Here is a 19,404-nt window from a genome sequence, read left to right as displayed (position 1 = left end):
GCTGGCTGCAAAAAATGAGGATCTGGAGAACAGGTCCAGAAGAAATAACATTCGTATAGTGGGTGTCCCTGAAAAAATTGAGGGGAGGAATCCCACGGAGTATATTGAAAGCTGGCTCCTTGAGACCTTTGGTGATGCAGCACTGACAAAAGTATTTGCGGTAGAAAGAGCCCACAGGGTCCCACCGAAACCACCTGTCCCTGGAGCAAATCCCCGTACCATGCTTGCCAAAATCCTAAACTACAGAGACAGAGACATTATCCTGAGGAAAGCTAGAGACATGACGGATCTGACAATTGGAGGTCAAAGAGTTGCTATTTACCCTGACTATTCCGCCCTGGTACAGAAACAGCGGATGATGTTCACGGGTATCAAGAGACGGCTGAGAGAACTGGGAGTGCAATACTCCATGATGTTTCCGGCACGACTGAGAGTGGTAGCGCTGGATAAGATTCATTTTTTCCAGACGCCGGAGGACGCTACCCAGTGGATAGATCTTAATGCTAAAAAGCTTAAAGGGAAAGGAGATTGAAAATGTGGGGTGGGTTAGTCGGGAGGTATTTTAATTCTTTCAAAAAGGGGAAAAAGAGATGGACTGACAGTACACTGGTAATTGAAATGTGAAGGTTGGAGGGTGGAGCTGGGTATTATTCAGGGAATGTACTGGGTGTGCTGATGCGGCGGAGAAGTACGAGGGAGGAAGGGTGTGCAGCGTACTAAAAGTTTATTTAGTTTCTTGCAGTTGTAATTTAATACAGGTTGAATTATATTGTTCTTCTAAGAATTGCGCCGAATTCTGTTATAAACGGTAGCGGGAGGCGGAAGGAGAAGGTTACGTTAACAAGAGTGTTCGCAATGGGTGATGGTGCCCCACTCTTGATAAGAGGCAGAATGTATAGTATTGGGGGGTGTGGGGGAGGGGGGGTAGGGGTAAGGGTGGGGAGGGAAGTTAGACAGCTCAGAACGGGAAGTAAAGACATAACTAAAGATGATGAGTCACATAATAGGGGACCGCTTTAAGATTTTGAGTTGGAATGTGAGAGGTCTGGCGGATAAATCTAGGAGAGCTGCGAGCTTGCAGTATGCGAAGGATCAGCGGGCTTCTATGATATGCTTGCTAGAGACGCACTTGATACAGGAGAAAGTGGATGTACTGAATAGACGTTGGATACAGAAAGGGTATCATTCTACCTTTTCGACGTACTCAAGAGGTGTGTCAGTGTTGGTGCCGGTGGGAGTGCAGTATGAAGAGGTGAAAGTATGTGTGGATGCTGAGGGTCAGTATGTGGTGATACAATGTATATTGTATGGAGTGAGATTGTGTGTGGCGGCAATGTATATTCCACCTCCATATTCAAGTAAGAAGATCAGGGAGGTGTTGGAGAGGGTGCAACGATGGGAACCACTACCACTCTTAATTATTGGGGATTTGAACAATATCTGTGATGACTTTTGGGATAAAAATAAGAACACCCAGAACAGGTCGGAGGGGCACACTACAACATTTGGTACCTATGTGCGTGAAATAGGCATGATTGATCTATGGAGAGTTAGACATGTTGGGGAGAGAGGGTACTCGTGCTACTCGCCGGCTCATGCTACGCTATCCAGAATTGATATGGCGCTGGGTAACCGCCTGTTGGACACAATGGTGGGAGAGGTGCGTTATCTGCCGAGGGCCCTTTCGGATCACAGTCCAATTGAGGTGGAGGTTAGGTTGTTGGGGACACGGACCGCAAGTGGGAGAGAATGGAAGATCCATCCTAACTGGTTACAGAGTATTGATTTGGACGGTATAGGGAAGGAGGTGACGGAATTCTTTGCTTTAAATGATGGGAGTACAGATGCTCTAACTGTTTGGGATGCAATGAAAGCGTACCTGAGAGGGTTACTATTTAGAGACATTAGTAGGTGTAAGAGGAGGACAAGGGAGGCGGAGAGAGTGGCGATGGAGGAGCTGAAAGCCGCAGAGGACGAGATGGTAGTGCTGGGGACTTCTGAGGCAGAGAAAAGGTTGAGAACAGCGCAAAATTGTATGGAAAAGATTCTGCTGGGAAAAGCTGAAAGGAAGCGGGAGTTTCAGAGGGTGGCTTATTTTCAGGAGGGAGAAACAGTGGGACACATGCTATCGGTGGTAGCCGCGGCTCAGCGTGGTACCTCGTATGTACATTCGTTGGTTTCAGATGGGGGGAGCAGGGTATCTGAAACACCTGAAATTATAAAGGTCTTTGCGGACTTTTACGCGGACTTATATTCCTCCAGGGTCAATGAGTCAGCCGGAGATACGGAGACTTTCCTTGAGAGTCTGGGTCTTCCGAAATTGAGTGAGGAGGATGGGGTGAGCCTCGATGCCCCTATCACCGAGGAGGAACTGAGTCGGGCGCTGAAGTCTATGGCTAATGGGAAGGCACCTGGGGTTGATGGGTTACCAGCCGAAATCTATAAAAGTTTGGAGGAAGTGCTGATTCCCAGATTAAAGTTAGTACTGGAGGAGGCTGGATGCCAAGGGTATCTCCCAGCATCTATGAGGGAGGCTATTATAGTGGTTATTCCGAAGGAGGATAAGGATCTGGGGAAGCCTGAGTCGTATCGACCAATCTCTCTGTTAACCATCGATGTCAAACTCTTGGCCAAGGTGTTAGCTACCCGTTTGTCCAGCGTCATTGCTAGCCTTGTACATCCGGATCAGTCTGGTTTTATGCCTGACAGGTCTACAGCGGTTAATCTGCGGAGGCTGCATATGAACCTACAGCTGAAGTCTGACAACTGTGGCCGAAGGGTTATTGCATCCTTGGATGCCCATAAGGCGTTTGACAGTGTGGAGTGGGGATATCTCTGGCGGGTGTTGAAGTGTATGGGTATTGGTCCGCAATTTGTGGCATGGACTCAACTGTTATATTCACTACCAACAGCTAGAATTAGAGTGAATGGGGAACTTTCTCAGCCTATAAAGTTGGCCAGAGGTACGAGGCAGGGTTGCCCACTGTCGCCCCTTCTGTTTGCCTTAGCTGTGGAGCCACTGGCCGCTAAGATCCGACAATCGGATGAGGTTCCTGGGTTCAGATATGGGAGTGTTGAGGAGAAGATCGCGTTATATGCAGATGACATTTTACTGTTCCTGGCGGACCCGGATGAAGCCTTGAATGGGGCTATCGAGATCATTGGGAAATTTGGAGCCTTGTCGGGATTGAGGATAAATTGGGATAAATCGGTCCTCTTCGAGGTGGATGGGGTGGAGGAGAGCAGAAGTGAGCCATTGGGAGAGGGGCGGCTTAAGGTGGCATCCCTTTTCAAATACCTGGGAATATGGATCTCGATGCCAGTTACAGAGTTTTTGTATAGGAATTTGACTCCTCTCATGGGCGCCCTTAAAGCAAAAGTGGATGCGTGGAATAAATTACACCTATCGGTGGTGGGTAGGGTTAATCTCATTAAAATGGTTCTGATGCCCAAATTACTTTACGTCCTACATAATGCGCCAGTTTGGATTCCACGTGGGAAATTCCGGCAGATTAATGCTCTTTTCTCTTACCCCATGACGGCACTAACGAGAGAGAGGGATCCGCCCTCAGGGACAGGAAACCCACAGGTTAAAAAGGCGGGACCTCTCCTCCACCTCAGTTCGGTTTCCTGTCCCCGACGGGGAGCCCACAACTCACCATCCAGGAGTCCAGGGACCATCGGGCCGAGTTCAGGCAGCGGGGGGCCCTGCCACGGTTCAGGTGGATTCCTCCCTGAAGGCGCGTTCCGGGGTCGGCGGGCCTCGTGGATATGCGCGGAGGGGAGGCAGTGAAGAGGTTACCGAGCCTGCCTCTTCTCTTTTCAATGGAGTGGTCGGTAATAGGTAGCGGCGGCTACCTGGAGGTTTCCTCCGCCGGTCCATGAGGCGCACAGGGGGTGGTGACGCCGGTCACCGACAAGCGGCAAGACGCAGATTGCAGCGGCGGCTGCAGAAGCTCCGTCCCTCCTGTGAGCCGGCAAGTAGTGAGCGCGCGCGCGAGGTCCGGCAACTTACTGCGCAGGCGCTGGGGTCACTTCCGGGGTCGGCGCAAGGTACCTCTGGGTAAACCGGAAGTTACCTGGCGCCGCTCTGTCAGCATAAAAAGGGAAAAAAAGGGGCATACCGCTGCTCAGTAATTACCACCATGAGTGGAATAGAGCAGTCGGTGGAAGAAATTTCACAGGCCCCTGTGACAAAGAATCCGAAGGAGCGCCATTCGTCACGGAAACCTACGCAGCGCAGCAGCTCAGGATCCCAGCGCAGCAGAGGCTCTGGTGGATCCAGGAGGGAGACGGTGGTTCAAGTGGAGGAGGCATCCTCAAAGCCACAGCCGGTATCTTCCTCACATTAGGAGGGTAAGTGACCTCCGTGAAAGTGTATATTCTAATAGGGGTTTATTGTTTCCTAGGGAAAGAAATGCCAAGGGAAAAGTAAACATAAAGTGTGCCCACTTTGTTCAGCAGATTTGCCAGATTCGTGGGTTAAAAAACTCTGTGCGTCATGTATTAAGAACACCATTGATGAGGAGGCACCAAGTTTCACATCTGAATTAAAAGATTTAATTAAAACCCAAGTAGCAGACGCATTAAAAAGCGTAAAAAACCGTAAAAGAAAACATAAAGAAAAATCTCCAGATTACAGCTCCAGCGAGGGAGATAGTACGAGTGGGGATTCTGATAGCTCTACAGCTTCATCATCCTCCTCTGCATCTTCAGAAAGCGGTCGCAACTGTTTCCCAATAGATGAAACGGATGCGTTGGTGAAAATGGTTAGGGCGACAATGGGTCTGGCAGATACTCGTTCCAAAAAATCTGTACAAGATCTTATGTTTAGTGGCCTGGAACAAAAGAAGTACAGAGTGTTCCCATTAAATGAAAAAATTCAAGCCCTTATAAAAAAGGAGTGGAAAAGACCAGACAAAAAAGTACTGTTAACACCCAAAAGGAAATACCCATTTGATGACCCAGCCTGCGCCTCATGGGGAAAAGCGCCAAAATTAGACGTCGCCATCGCGAAAGCCTCTAAAAAGTTCGCTCTGCCTTTTGAAGATATGGGGACCCTCAAGGAGCCTATGGATAAAAAGGCCGATGTCTTCCTAAAAGGGTCCTGGGAGGCCGCCAGCGGGGGGCTAAAACCCGGTATAGCTGCTACGTGTACAGCTAGAGCACTAATGGTCTGGCTGGATCATTTGGAGTCTCAATTAAAAAATAAAACCCCGAGAGAGTCTATACTAGACTCCGTGTCAGCGATGAAAGGGGCCGCTGCATATTTAGCAGATGCCTCAATAGACTCAGTTAGACTGACGGCAAGATCGGCTTCCTTCTCAAATGCGGCTAGGAGAGCATTATGGCTAAAGTGCTGGCCGGGGGACCTGCAAACTAAAGCTAAGTTGTGTTCCATTCCGTGTGAAGGTGAATATTTGTTCGGTCCCACCCTAGACGATGTCCTCGAAAAAGCGGTTGATAAAAAGAAAGCCTTTCCGGGATTCCTAAATCAATCTTATAGGCGGCCCTTTCGAGGAAGGAGGTTCACACAAAGACGCCCCCCAAAAAATCAAAAGGAGGGGTGGGAAGACAGAAAATTCAAAAGAGGAGGTTTCATGTTCAACAAGCCGGATAATAAAAAACAGCCACAATGAGGGTGTGCCCCAGGTAGGAGGGAGACTGACCCACTTTCTTCCAACCTGGGAAAAAATTTCTGGAAGTGCCTGGACTCTAAACATCATAAAGACGGGCCTAAAACTAAGCTTTCACACAATGCCACACAATCAGTTTGTGGTCACACCACGAAGAAAGTCAGAGATCGAGCAGCTGAGCATCCAGAGAGAAGTTCTCAGTCTTCTGGAGAAGAAAGTCTTACAGGAAGTTCCACAACAGGAAGAGACGAGGGGTTTTTATTCTCCACTCTTTCTTCGAACAAAACCGGACGGAACTTTCAGAGTAATTATAAATTTAAAACAACTAAACAGATACCTGATAATAGAAAAATTCAAAATGGAGACAATAAAATCATGTGTCAGATCCCTTATCCCGTCTTGTTTCATGACTGTTGTAGACTTAAAGGACGCATACTATCATGTGCCAATCCATCCGGATTTCCGGAAATATCTCAGGGTTGCAGTAATGATACAAGGGGAACTGAAACATTACCAATACAAGGCTCTTCCGTTTGGTCTAGCCATTGCCCCGAGAGTATTCACAAAATTAATGGCGGAAGTAATGGCCCATATAAGGGAACAAAACATATTGATTGTGCCTTATCTGGACGACCTCCTAGTGATGGGCAGTTCCTCTCTACATTGCAGCCAGCAACTAAACAGAGTGATGGTAGCCCTATCGAATCTAGGATGGTTTCTGAACCTGGAAAAATCCAGGCTTATCCCATCTCAAGTACAGTTGTACTTGGGGATATTAATAGACTCAACAAAGCAAGAGTGTCGTCTGCCAGAAGAAAAAGTATCCAACATGATACATCTAGTGAATCAGTTGAGTATCTCTCCTCTGATCTCTCTAAGGAGAGCCATGTCCATACTGGGATCAATGACATCCTGTATCCCAGCGGTACAGTGGGCTCAGAGCCACTCGAGAGATCTCCAGTGGGAAATACTAAAGGCGGTATCCCACGCAGGAGGAAATTTAGAAAAGCAATTAAAAATATCCTCTCGGACAAAAACTTCCTTAGCTTGGTGGACAGACCCGTCCAATCTCAGGAGGGGGGTTCCATGGGTATGGCCGGTCTCGATAATCCTGACCACAGACGCAAGCCCTTGGGGGTGGGGGGCCCACCTAAACAGGCAAATTGCCCAAGGTCCTTGGTCAGTAGAAGAAAAAGACCTTACTTCAAACAGGAAGGAGCTTTTAGCAGTTCAGTACGCCATCAATCATTTTTTAACTTCCCTCCGTTCCCACCACGTGAGAGTACTGACGGACAACAGGGTGGTAGTAGCATATTTAAACCATCAGGGAGGGACGAGGTCTCAATCCCTAATGAAAGTGACAAATTTCATCATGTCACAAGCAGAAGCCAACTTGTCCTCCCTGACAGCCCTTCACATAAAAGGGTCAGAAAATCAAACTGCAGATTTTCTAAGCAGAACCCAATTAAAACAGGGGGAATGGGAGTTAAATACAAGTATATTCAAACGCATAGTGGATCTTTGGGGGGCCCCGGATATAGATCTATTTGCAAACAATCAAAATCGGAAAACGGAGGCCTTCTGCTCGATAGATCCTCGGGGGAGTCCAGTGGCCATAGACGCGTTGTTAATTCCATGGAAATTCCATCTAGCTTATGTGTTTCCTCCGATAGCTCTAATTCCCTTAGTCTTGAAGAAAATCAGGGAAGACAGAGCCAAAGTGATACTGATAGCTCCGTTCTGGCCGAAAAGAGTATGGTTCCCATGGCTACGCCTAATGTCCATAGCGGATCCATGGGTACTCCCAGATATCCCAGACCTTCTGCATCAAGGGCCAGTGAATCACCCTCAAATAAAAAGTTTGCACATGACGGCCTGGCTTTTGAAAGGGAACTGTTAACAAAAAGGGGGTTTTCTTCAAATTTAATTTCTACCCTGCTGGCCAGTAGAAAACCTATAACTACCAGAGCCTACGGCAAAGTCTGGAAAAAGTTCCTCTCCACGTCAGGAGTTATCCTATCAAATCAGATGCCAATTCAGGAAATCTTAGAATTTCTTCAAAAAGGTTTAGAGAAAGGCCTAGCAACAAATACTCTGAAGGTTCAGATTGCAGCATTGGGTGCCCTTTACAACCAGGATTTGGCGGGGAATCACTGGGTAAAAAGATTTGTTAGAGCATCTACTAGGTCCAGACCAGTTATACATCTCACCGCTCCTCCCTGGGACCTGAACTTAGTCCTTTCAGCACTAACTAAAGCGCCGTTCGAACCTTTATCTCAGGCTTCACTAAAAATAATATCTTGGAAAACCTGTTTATTGGTGGCCCTAACCTCAGCTCGCAGGATTAGTGATCTGCAGGCCTTATCAGCCTACCCACCTCTAACACAAATATTAGATGACAGAGTAATCCTCAAAACTGACCCTTCTTACCTTCCCAAAGTGGCATCAAAATTCCACAGATCTCAAGAGATAGCGTTACCATCTTTTTGCCCCAATCCAAAAAACAAAAAAGAGGAGGCTCTACACACTCTAGATGTAAAGAGATGTCTAACACACTATCTATCAGCCACAAGGGAGTGTAGAAAAGGGAGGGCTCTGTTTGTCTGCTTTCAGGGACCAAATAAGGGTCACAAGGCATCGAAAGCCACGTTGGCGAGGTGGGTAAGAGATGCCATCAAGATGTCATATACCTCTTCCGGAGAACAAGCTCCGGACACAATTAAGGCCCATTCAACCAGGTCGGTGGCAACCTCTTGGGCTGAACGTGGTGGAGCATCAATAGATCAAATATGTAGAGCAGCCACTTGGTCTTCCCCCTCTACATTCTTCAAGCACTATCAGCTTAATCTATCTTCTCCCTCAGACTTAACTTTTGGTAGGAGAGTTCTTGAGGCAGTAGTCCCACCCTAAAATTTTTCATTCTTTGAAATTCTCTCGTTAGTGCCGTCATGGGGTAAGAGAATATCGTAGTTACTTACCGATAACGGTATTTCTCTGAACCCATGACGGCACCTGTATATTCCCTCCCTTCACGTATGGGTGTCCACACTACTTATAAATTAAGTCACGAGGTGTGCATAAAAAAAAAAAAAAAAAGTGTATATATAGAGGAGCTTATATAAGTTATACAGTTATATTTTGTTGTGTAAAAATAACCAATTAAGTTACAGCAGAAATTCCCTGCAAGGCTCTGTAAACCAACTGAGGTGGAGGAGAGGTCCCGCCTTTTTAACCTGTGGGTTTCCTGTCCCTGAGGGCGGATCCCTCTCTCTCGTTAGTGCCGTCATGGGTTCAGAGAAATACCGTTATCGGTAAGTAACTACGATATTTAGAAGCCTGATATGGGGGAGGCGGTACCCACGTATTCGCCTGGAGACGCTTCAGCGACCCAAGGAAGATGGAGGATTGGCTTTACCCAATCCTGAGTTATATTTTCTTGCAGCCCAGAGCCAGCATTTGAAGGGCTGGGCGCGGGGAGCGTCTACCAGTGCGGTACAACACTTGATGGAGAGGGTGACAAACCGAAGACCGGTGGCGCAGTGTCTGGAGGATGGCTCCTTGGGAGTATTGGGGAAATTATACCCAACTATGTTTTTGATACATAAATTATGGACCAGACTGCGACATATTCGGGGGGTTACGGGGCTGACTAAATTTACACCGATATGGCTTAATAATAATTTGGTTGAGTTTGCGGCTCTTGGAGTGCTGGCGGAGTGGCAGGCCAAAGGAATCCACTTGGTGGCTCAGATAATTCAACAACAAGGATTAAAGTCCTTTTCGCAGCTGCAGGGAGAGTTTGGATTGAGACCGACTGGGGAGTATCAATATGCTCAGATGAAACATGCCTTTAAAGCGCAAAACAAGGGCGGTGGTATTGAGATCCAGGAGGACATAGTTCTGGAATACGTATGTGGGGAAGGGTCCACAAGGGGAGTCATTACCACCCTTTATAAGGACCTTCTACATGCATATTTACTAGACTTCCCTCTAAAAGCGAGAGCGAAATGGGAAAGAGATTTAGGCCCAATGGAGGATGAAACCTGGGAGTCGGTGTTGGAGTGGGTTCCACGAGTGTCACTGAGCGAGCCGTATAGACTATCGCAGCTGTACATCTTGCACAGAGTCTATAAATCACCGGAAGTGTTGCACAGAGCGGGGTTGCGTGCGGACTCTGAATGCCCGAGATGTAAGACTGAGAATGCAGGAATATACCACATGATGTGGACATGTCCAAGACTGGTTGCTTTCTGGTTGGTGGTAATGAGCCGTGTGGAAGGGGCGTATAAATGCAGAGTGCCGAGAGATCCGATAGTGTGTATACTGGGACATGTAGAGGAAATTAGAGTGGATAACACCTGGAAGATAGCAATAGCTAGGCTATTATATATGGCAAGGAAGGTAATAGCAAGGAACTGGATCAAGGATGAGCCGCCTACAAGGGGTGAATTCCTGAAATATGTTAAACATGGTCTCAATTTGGAAAAGGGGGTATACAAAAGACGTGGGAAAATAGAAACGTTTGATAAAATGTGGTCTCCGTGGCTCGAGCTGGGATAGTAGGTATGGGAAATGGGAGGATGAGGGCCTCTGAAAGGAAGAGAGTGCTAAAGAACAAGCGGACATAAGTGATTCAAATGGCTCAAAGAGCCATCAATACTGGTAACAAAGTATAACTGGGTATGAGCTGTCAGGGGAGGGGGAGGTGTGGGTTTTGTTGGGATTGTTGGGGGTTTGGAAAATGTAAAAATTTTGTAATATACTGGAAAATGCATAAATTGTATTGTTCATATTCGCTTTCAATAAAAATCTATTTAATAAAAAAAAAAAAAAGGACCGCGGTCATGTGACTGCACGTATGCTATATTCATACTCCCGGCCACATTCTGACTAGACATGCGCAGTGTCGCTCAATACAAGTAAACTGAGCAAGGCTGTGCACGTGCAGTCGGAATGTGACTGAAAGTATGCATATTGCATGCTAGTGGTCACATGACCGCACCGGAGAATCCCGATAATGTGCAATGTCAGGATTCACAAGTCTGTAGTCACATAGCAGACTGGGACAAATCCTTTTAGGAGACTCTTTCTCCAGAGCTTGTTCCCTTGCTCAGCACCAGTCTCTTTTTGGCTAGGTTCACATTGCGTTAACAGCAGCCCGTTCAACACATGCGTTAACGGGCTGCTGTTAACGCAAGTGCCGACATTCCATCACGCTAGTGCAGATAGAGCAGTGACGGACCCGGAAAAGCTGCAGCCCGCGTCCCAGGGTCCGTCACTCAATGACGGCACATCGCTAGCGCATGCCCATTGTGGCGATGCGTCCGGCATAGGAAGTAATGGTGGCGTTAACGGACTGCGTTACGCCGCAGTGTAACGTAGTCTGTTTAACGGACGCCTGCAACGCTATGTGAACCCAGCCTTAGTGATGAGCGACTGTACTCGTTGCTCGGGTGTCCTCCCGAGTATTTATGACTGCTCGGAGATTTAGTTTTCATCGCGGCAGCTGAATGATTTACAGCTACTACCCAGCCTGAGTACATGTGGGGGTTGCCTGGTTGTTAGGTAATCCCCACATGTAATCAAGCTGGCTAATAGCTGTAAATCATTCAGCTGCCGCGATGAAAACTAAATCTCCGAGTAGTCATAAATACTCAGAGGACACCCGAGCGTACTGGGAAAACCCGAGCAACGAGTACACTCTCTCATCACTAGTCTCTTTAGCGTGATTGATATATCACTGGGTGATGTCAGGAGCCAGGCTGGGAAATCAGTCTGTGAGCTATCAATCAAGCCGAAGAGGCTGGTGATGGGCAAGGGAGCAACGTAGAGATGCAGTAGGCCATTAAGTGCTCTGCCACGCCCAGAGCACTTAATGCCTCATTTTTTTGTGGAATGCAGTAACACATAGAAGATATAAAGGTGTTGATGGATTTATGTTTCAAAGACCAGGTTTGATCTTGCTGGCAGAATCCCTTTAAAGTCTGGATCTTACTACCCATTCAAGTCTACAGGAATGAGAAGGAAAACCGAATGCACAGACCTCCTTTTTTTAAAAAGACATGATAATATGAATGTATGTTAAATTGGTCTGAAATTGTGCTCCCTTAACATTCATCCTCAAGTTAAAGGGAACCTGTCAGCGGTTTTTGGCCGATATAGGATACAGCCATCACCTTTCAGGGCTTATCTACAGAATTCTATAATGTTGTATATAAGACCCCGATCCGACCTGTAAGAACTGAAAAATAACTTTTATTATACTCACCAGTGGTGCGGTCCTGTCGCTGGTCTTGGTACAGCGCCTCCCATCTTCTTGTGATCGCCGCCCTCCTGCTTGATTATGACGTGTCCATATATAATCCACACGGGTTCCCCGGCATCACGCTCCTGCGCAGGCGACTTCTCTGCCCCGTTGAGGGAGAGCAAAGTCCTGGAGTGCGCAGGCGCCGGGGCTCTTTGACCTTTTCCGGTACCTGCGCACTGCAGTACTTTACTCTGACCTCAATAGGGCAGAGAAGTCGCCTGGAGCGTGATGCCGGGGAGACTGTGTGTATGATGCAGGGTCTCGTCACCCACAAGAAGCAAGCAGGAGGGCGGCGATCATAAGAAGATGGGAGGCGCCGGACCAAGATCAGCGACACCCATCAGACCATCCCACAGGTGAGTATAAGAAAAGCCTTTTTTTTTTTTTTCTTCTCTTGCAGGTCAGGTTGGGGACAGATATACAGCATTATAGAATGCTGTATATCAACCCTGAAAGGCAGTAGCCGTATCGTAAATCGGCCAAAACTGGTGACTGGTTCCCTTTAAAACAATGGCGCAACTGTTTTGAAACTGTCTTAAAGAAAGCTATTGCAGCCAATACTTTTTCCAGCAACCTTTTATTATTTTAAGGGTGATGGGTCTGATCTGTTTTGTTGACTGATGGGCAAATAATAATTTGACCACTGATGCCAGATCATAGATGTGATGGTGAGTGAGGAGGGTCCTTCATAGGAACGCCTAGTAGACCTTACAGAAGGAGAAAGGTCCACTCTGTAAACGGTTGACAGAAAAATCAGTTGTACCTGTCAGATTCTTCCTACCCTAAAAATGAGCCCCATCCCAACATGTGATGAACATACATGTCTACTATCATTCACAACTGCAAAGTTAAAGTTACAAGTCTGGAGCACACACGGCTGAGCATGCACACTGATGTCACAGCTCCACCCAGGATTCTGTGGTACCATTATGTGTTATTTCCCCACGTTGTTGTCTTGTAGACCGGCCCAGCTGACCACTGTAGGAAAACGCGCTTGTCTCTGGCTTCAAGACCTGTGCATGGATCTGCGAAATCTGGAACGAGCCAGAAATGAACTCCGATTCCGAGGGGTGAAGGGCACAACTGGAACCCAGGCCAGCTTCCTGCAACTATTCGATGGAGACCATGACAAGGTAGTGCATCACTCATGTTCCTGCCGGCTCTTCTGACTTATCCTTTTTACTAACTACTTGCATAGCTTATGAAATACAGTTATGGAGCATCATTTCGTAGAACTCTTCATTGCGGTGTCCCTCTGTTGTTCCTCCTAGAAATGTATGGAAGATTGACCAATGGGTCTTATAAAACATCTGACTTTGGCCATAAGTGCTTAGAATGTCAGATTGTGGGGAGACATACCTACTTTGATTTTGGAACGGTAGCCCAAAATTATTTTTAGTCTTTTGTCACTAGCTTCCATCCGTAAATGCTTCATGACAAAGGACTGGTTTAGGTCTGCATTGGTGAGAAATTTTGTTTTCTTTTTTTTTTTCATTTAGGTGGAAGAGTTGGACAGACTGGTGACCAGTATGGCAGCATTTAAAAGGTAAGATAGAGCTTTGAGTTTTCTTTTTCCAACAATCTTGAGGTTTCCTTTATGTCCCTGATTGTAATCCATAAACTTTTTTTTAGCCCAAAATAAATGGATAAAAAGAAATAAATATACCCCCGAAGGTGTCCATATCCGCTCAAAGATGGACATTCTTACTGATATATGGTGTGGTGTTTGACCTTGTTCCAGGATTTAAAAAAAAATTCCTGGCTGGTCAGAAATAAGTGGACCCTTTTAACCAAATTTTTTATATTGAACTGGATACACAATGTTATAGTGGCTACAGAGCAAAATAAAACATTTTTGTTTGTTATTAATTTTGTCTCTCCGTTGTGGAGAAATTAGCAATCAAAGCATATAAGCACATAATGGGTTAACTTTAGTTAACTCCAAGTGGGTGTTATCAGATAGCTTTCACTGGGGGCGTGTACTCCTTTTCCTTTTATGAGTTATCTTAAGTCCAATTAGGTGTTGTCAGATAACAACTCCTAAAGGGAGAAGTGGAATCCCCCCACCCTCCAGTGAAACCTATCTGATAGTTTTCACTGGGGGCATATACTACTTCTCACTTTGAGTTGCCATCTGATAACACCCACTTGGACTTATCTAAGCCGATCACTCCTAAAGGAAAGATAAGTACACGCCCCCAGTGAAAACTATCTGTTAACTTTAATCAAATCCTTGTGGGTGTTAACTTTTTATGTGCCAATGATTTGATTGCCAACATCTCAGTAACGGAGAGACAAAATTAAAAGCAAACAAAAATGTGTATTCCAATCTGCATCTGTTATTACATCGTGTGTCCGGCTGAACATGAAAAGTTTGGTGAAAGGTGCTCATTAACCTTTTGTACAATGCACAGTGAACAGGATGAATCCAGACCATTAAAAAGTGCTTTTTTGTTTGTTTGTTTTTTTTAAGAGCATATATAGTTACTGGACAAACTTACAGTCGCAAAGTGGATGTAGAAGTATTGTCTGTCCTGGCTAGTTTAGGAGCCACGGTCCACAAGGTGGGTAAGAAAAATGGACTGAAATCTATATATTTGTATTCAATGATATTCTCCATATATTCCTAAAGCTCCTGTAACTCCCGAATTCTGCTGGTTCCTTTATCACCATGGAGTGGTGTTTTGTGATAGATGACAAAGCGTTACTGCTTGCTGTAAGGTCAAATCCTTGCATCCATGCTTCACGGTCCAAGTCCACAATGCACTGACTGATCATCGCGGGTATCCTGACACATGCTTATGAGGCTGTTGAGTTCGGGTCAGACCTGCTGCAGGTTCGTGCTTCACGCATTGTACTTGGGCCTCGAAACATGGATTTTTGAATCTGGCCTAAGAATTCTGGGTCTGCTTGTATTTTTATTTTCCTTTTTATCCCAAACCATCCTTGAGTCCAAAAGTATAAGTAGTCTTTTTAGATCTGTTAATCAGTTTATGGCTAGATGCTGCGCACTGTTACTTTCCCATTTGCTCCCCACGATGGCATTGTGCTGTGTATACTAGGATCCGTTTTCAGAGCTCTTGTCACATTTTTCCTTTAGTTTTTTGAACTATGAAATATATTGTAGGTAGCGCGTATTTATTTCTCTGAGACGTTGCCTGATGTCTGCTGAGGGGGTTAGAGGATTTTTGTTTCCTGCAGTATAAAAGGGTATCTGGCAGCCGCTGTCCCCTCTTTGTCTAACTGGGGACAGCAGCTGCCATCACTGGGGACAGCGGCTATCCAACCCTCCCAGGCGGTAGAAGCCCCTCATCTAATATTTCTTCTTAGAATGGCTACATATATTTCACCAGTACTTTTTACAATGTTAAAGGTGTTGGTGGTGTCGTGCATTTCCATATAATAGTGCACTATCTTTTCTATAGATATGTACTGATATTCGTTTGTTAGCCAACTTGAAGGAACTTGAGGAGCCTTTTGAGAAAGAGCAGATTGGTGAGTTCTACTGTCTTAAATGCTTCACGAGCCAGTTTTTGCACTAAGCAATGTTTTATTAGATTTGCCTGTGATTTTAGAGATCATGAATATACACAGAATTTCTTCACCTATGATTAAAGGCAATCTGTCAGTAAAATCGGCTCCAAACCACATTTATGGGCACGCAAGGCTTTGAAATATAAATCCATCAACACCTTTTCTATTTTCTATCTTTTGTTGCATTCCCGAGCAAATAACGCTTTCATTAGTTTGCAAATGAAGCATTAAATGCTCTAGGTGGGACAGAGCACCTAAGGAACCACTTCTGCCAGAGCTTGTTTTCCTGCCCAACACTAGCCAAGTTGCCACTGGCACCAGAGAATCCGGTTAGTGCGCTGCATGAGGATTGGTGGACTTTCATGCCAAACCTGGACAACCCCTTTAAGGAGACACTGCCTCCAGAACTTGTTCCCTTGCTCAGCACCAGCCTCTCTATCTTGATTGATGGCTCACTGTATGTGATGTGAGGAGCCAAGGAAGGAAATCGGACCATAAGCTATCAATCAGACAAGCTAAAGAGGCTGGTGCTGGGCAGGGAAACAACATAGAGAGCAGAAGCCTGGGAAGTGCTCTATTATGGCCAGAGCACTTAACGCTTCATTTGCATGTGAGTGAAAACGCTAATCACCTGGTAATGCAGCAACAGATAGAAGATAAGATTTACAATTCAAAGACCTGCATGCCTACATATTAGGTTTGGGGCGAGGGAGACTGACAGATTCCCTTTAATGATCAATTACTTATTTAGACCATTACAGCTATCGGCTGTGTAAAAGAGGACATGCTACTTGCTCAAAAAATTGAGTTAAATACCTATTAAAAATCCCTGAGCTCCCCTGATTCAGATACTGTCTTGCATTGCGCCGCTCCATTGCAGAGATTTTCACATTTGTTTCTGGAGTGCACTATGTGAAATCTCTGTTTGCAGTTCAACTGGGCGTTTCATCAGTCTTATCTAGTGCGGATTGGCAGCATCTGAGATTGCTAGATCAGCTGCTGAGCTGTGATTGGCAGTGTCCAATAGGAAGAGGTGAAAGCACACTGCACCAGAGAAGACTGAAGAAATATTTTGGCTATATTCACACTTTGCGGATTTTGCTGCGGATCCGCAGCGGATTTGACCGCTGCGGATCCGCAGCAGTTTCCCATGAGTTTACATTTCAATGTAAACCTATGGGAAACAAAAAACGCTGTGCACATGCTGCAGAAAAATCCGCGCGGAAACGCTGCGGATTACATTCCGCAGCATGTCACTTCTTTTCTGCGGATTTTCACCTGCTCCAATAGAAAACTGCAGATGAAAATCCGCAGAAAAAAACGCAGTAAAAACCGCGATAAATCCGCATTAAAAACCGCGATGGGTTTTCACTGCGGATTTTGCAATTCTGCTGCGGAAAAATCCGCAGTGTAATCTGCAGAGTGTGAACATAGCCTTTAACTAGAAGCAGAGATTTCACATATTGCGCTCCAGAAAAAAAAACAAATGTGAATATCTCTGCGATGCAGCCCAAAATTAAAGAGCGCTGCGGAATGTGGGAGCTCTGGTATTTTCTTAACAAGGTATTTAATTCCAGTACAAGTACAACCAATACACATTCTGTATCCAAAAATTGAAAGGAATGGACGGCACTCACCGGTTAAAAAACTTCTTTATGCCATTACTTTAAAACATCGGTGTTGGGAGGATGGGAGCAGGAGTGGAATGCACGACAGCCATTTCGCGCTGTAGTGGCTCTTCTGGTCACCGTTCCTTTCAATTTTTGTATCATTGTGGCTATTTTCTTTGGAGTGGCGCCCCGGCTCATATATTTGTATATATGCTTGCAGCATCAGTTCATGCAATTACCTCAGTGCGAGTGGGCTTCACCGCTGTGCGGATTAACACTTTGTTGGAGACATTCTGTATCCAAACCAATTGGCCAAATCTGTACATATAAATATTAGTCAGTACACACTAAACTCTGAACTCGCCGGTCTGCAAAGAGGCACATATTGAAGAAGCAAATTGGAATACACAGATTATAAAAAATATATATGTTTTGGAGAAATTTGATACATTAATGTTTTGGTGTGGTCATATTGCAGAGCTAATCTGTATTCCATATTTAGGGCAGACTATGCCAACTCCAAGCTTTCCCTCTCTACCTACCGTCAACATTGTAATTAGAAATAAGTATTGATTGACCCGCTAGTGGGATGTCTACACTCACAATGGAGCATGAAGCGGGTGGCACTTTGCCAGAGCATTAAGCCTTGCTATGAAGTCTGTCCCTGTATAGTATATTGTTATTGTTCCAGGATCCAGTGCCATGCCCTACAAGAGGAATCCCATGCGCTCGGAGCGTTGCTGCAGCCTGGCCCGGCATCTCATGACGCTGATTATGAACCCACTCCAGACTGCTTCTGTACAGTGGTTTGAGCGCACACTGGACGACAGCGCCAACAGGTACAATTATCCCTTATGATCCATGTTGGATAGCCAATTAAAATAAAGTACACCCCTGACCTCTACCCTAGGAGAGGTCTGATGAGCAAAACCAGCAGACTAGAGATGGAGTCAGAAAGGTCTACATCCACCATTTCTGCATCTAAATTTAGTATTGTTACACAGTCATGGACCAATCATTGTCAGCACGCTGTCTACTTGTTATGGTTCAACTTTGGGCAAAAGCTAAAAACATAAATTAAAGGGAATCTGTCACTGCGGTTATGTTGCTCTATTTGAAGGCAGCATGCAGTAGTAGTGGCATGCATTTTTCAGCAGTGTCTGCCATCTGTGAATATGGAGTTTGGTTTTTAAAGGGTAAGTACATTTTCTCTTACCCCATGACGGCACTAACGAGAGAGAGGGATCCGCCCTCAGGGACAGGAAACCCACAGGTTAAAAAGGCGGGACCTCTCCTCCACCTCAGTTCGGTTTCCTGTCCCCGACGGGGATCCCACAGCTCACCATTCAGGAGTCCAGGGACCATCGGGCCGAGTTCAGGCAGCGGGGGGCCCTGCCACGGTCTCAGGTGGATTCCTCCCTGAAGGCGCGTTCCGGGGTCGGCGGGCCTCGTGGATATGCGCGGAGGGGAGGCAGTGAAGAGGTTACCGAGCCTGCCTCTTCTCTTTTCAATGGAGTGGTCGGTAATAGGTAGCGGCGGCTACCTGGAGGTTTCCTCCGCCGGTCCATGAGGCGCACAGGGGGTGGTGACGCCGGTCACCGACAAGCGGCAGGACGCAGGGTGCAGCGGCGGCTGCAGAAGCTCCGTCCCTCCTGTGAGCCGGCAAGTAGTGAGCGCGCGCGCGAGGTCCGGCAACTTACTGCGCAGGCGCGGGGGTCACTTCCGGGGTCGGCGCAAGGTACCTCTGGGTAAACCGGAAGTTACCTGGCGCCGCTCGGTCAGCATAAAACCGGGAAAAAAGGGGCATACCGCTGGTCAGTAATTACCACCATGAGTGGAATAGAGCAGTCGGTGGAAGAAATTTCACAGGCCCCTGTGAGAAAGAATCCGAAAGAGCGCCATTCGTCACGGAAACCTACGCAGCGCAGCAGCTCAGGATCCCAGCGCAGCAGAGGCTCTGGTGGATCCAGGAGGGAGACGGTGGTTCAAGTGGAGGAGGCATCCTCAAAGCCACAACCGGTATCTTCCTCACATTAGGAGGGTAAGTGACCTCCGTGAAAGTGTATATTCTAATAGGGGTTTATTGTTTCCTAGGGAAAGAAATGCCAAGGGAAAAGTAAACATAAAGTGTGCCCACTTTGTTCAGCAGATTTGCCAGATTCGTGGGTTAAAAAAACTCTGTGCGTCATGTATTAGGAACACCATTAATGAGGAGACGCCGAGTTTCACATCTGAATTAAAAGACTTAATTAAAACCCAGGTGGCAGACGCACTAAAAAGCGTAAAAAACCGTAAAAGAAAACGTAAAGAAAAAACT

The 19,404-nt window shown here is 46.2% G+C and overlaps 1 protein-coding gene across 1 annotated transcript in view; it reads left to right on the top strand.

Moving 5' to 3' along the window:
- The window catches only part of ADSL (adenylosuccinate lyase), a 72,504-nt gene that overhangs the window by 7,310 nt on the left and 45,790 nt on the right, over positions 1-19,404 (top strand). The window contains exons 5-9 of the mRNA XM_069736896.1: positions 12,905-13,076; positions 13,443-13,489; positions 14,417-14,507; positions 15,369-15,438; positions 17,779-17,926. Coding sequence (XP_069592997.1) covers positions 12,905-13,076; positions 13,443-13,489; positions 14,417-14,507; positions 15,369-15,438; positions 17,779-17,926 — 528 coding nt within the window. The remainder of the gene's footprint in view (positions 1-12,904; positions 13,077-13,442; positions 13,490-14,416; positions 14,508-15,368; positions 15,439-17,778; positions 17,927-19,404) is intronic.

The sequence above is a fragment of the Ranitomeya imitator genome, chromosome 8, assembly GCF_032444005.1.
Source record: "Ranitomeya imitator isolate aRanImi1 chromosome 8, aRanImi1.pri, whole genome shotgun sequence".
Classification (NCBI taxonomy): domain Eukaryota; kingdom Metazoa; phylum Chordata; class Amphibia; order Anura; family Dendrobatidae; genus Ranitomeya; species Ranitomeya imitator.
This window is presented reverse-complemented; position numbering and strand designations above follow the sequence as displayed.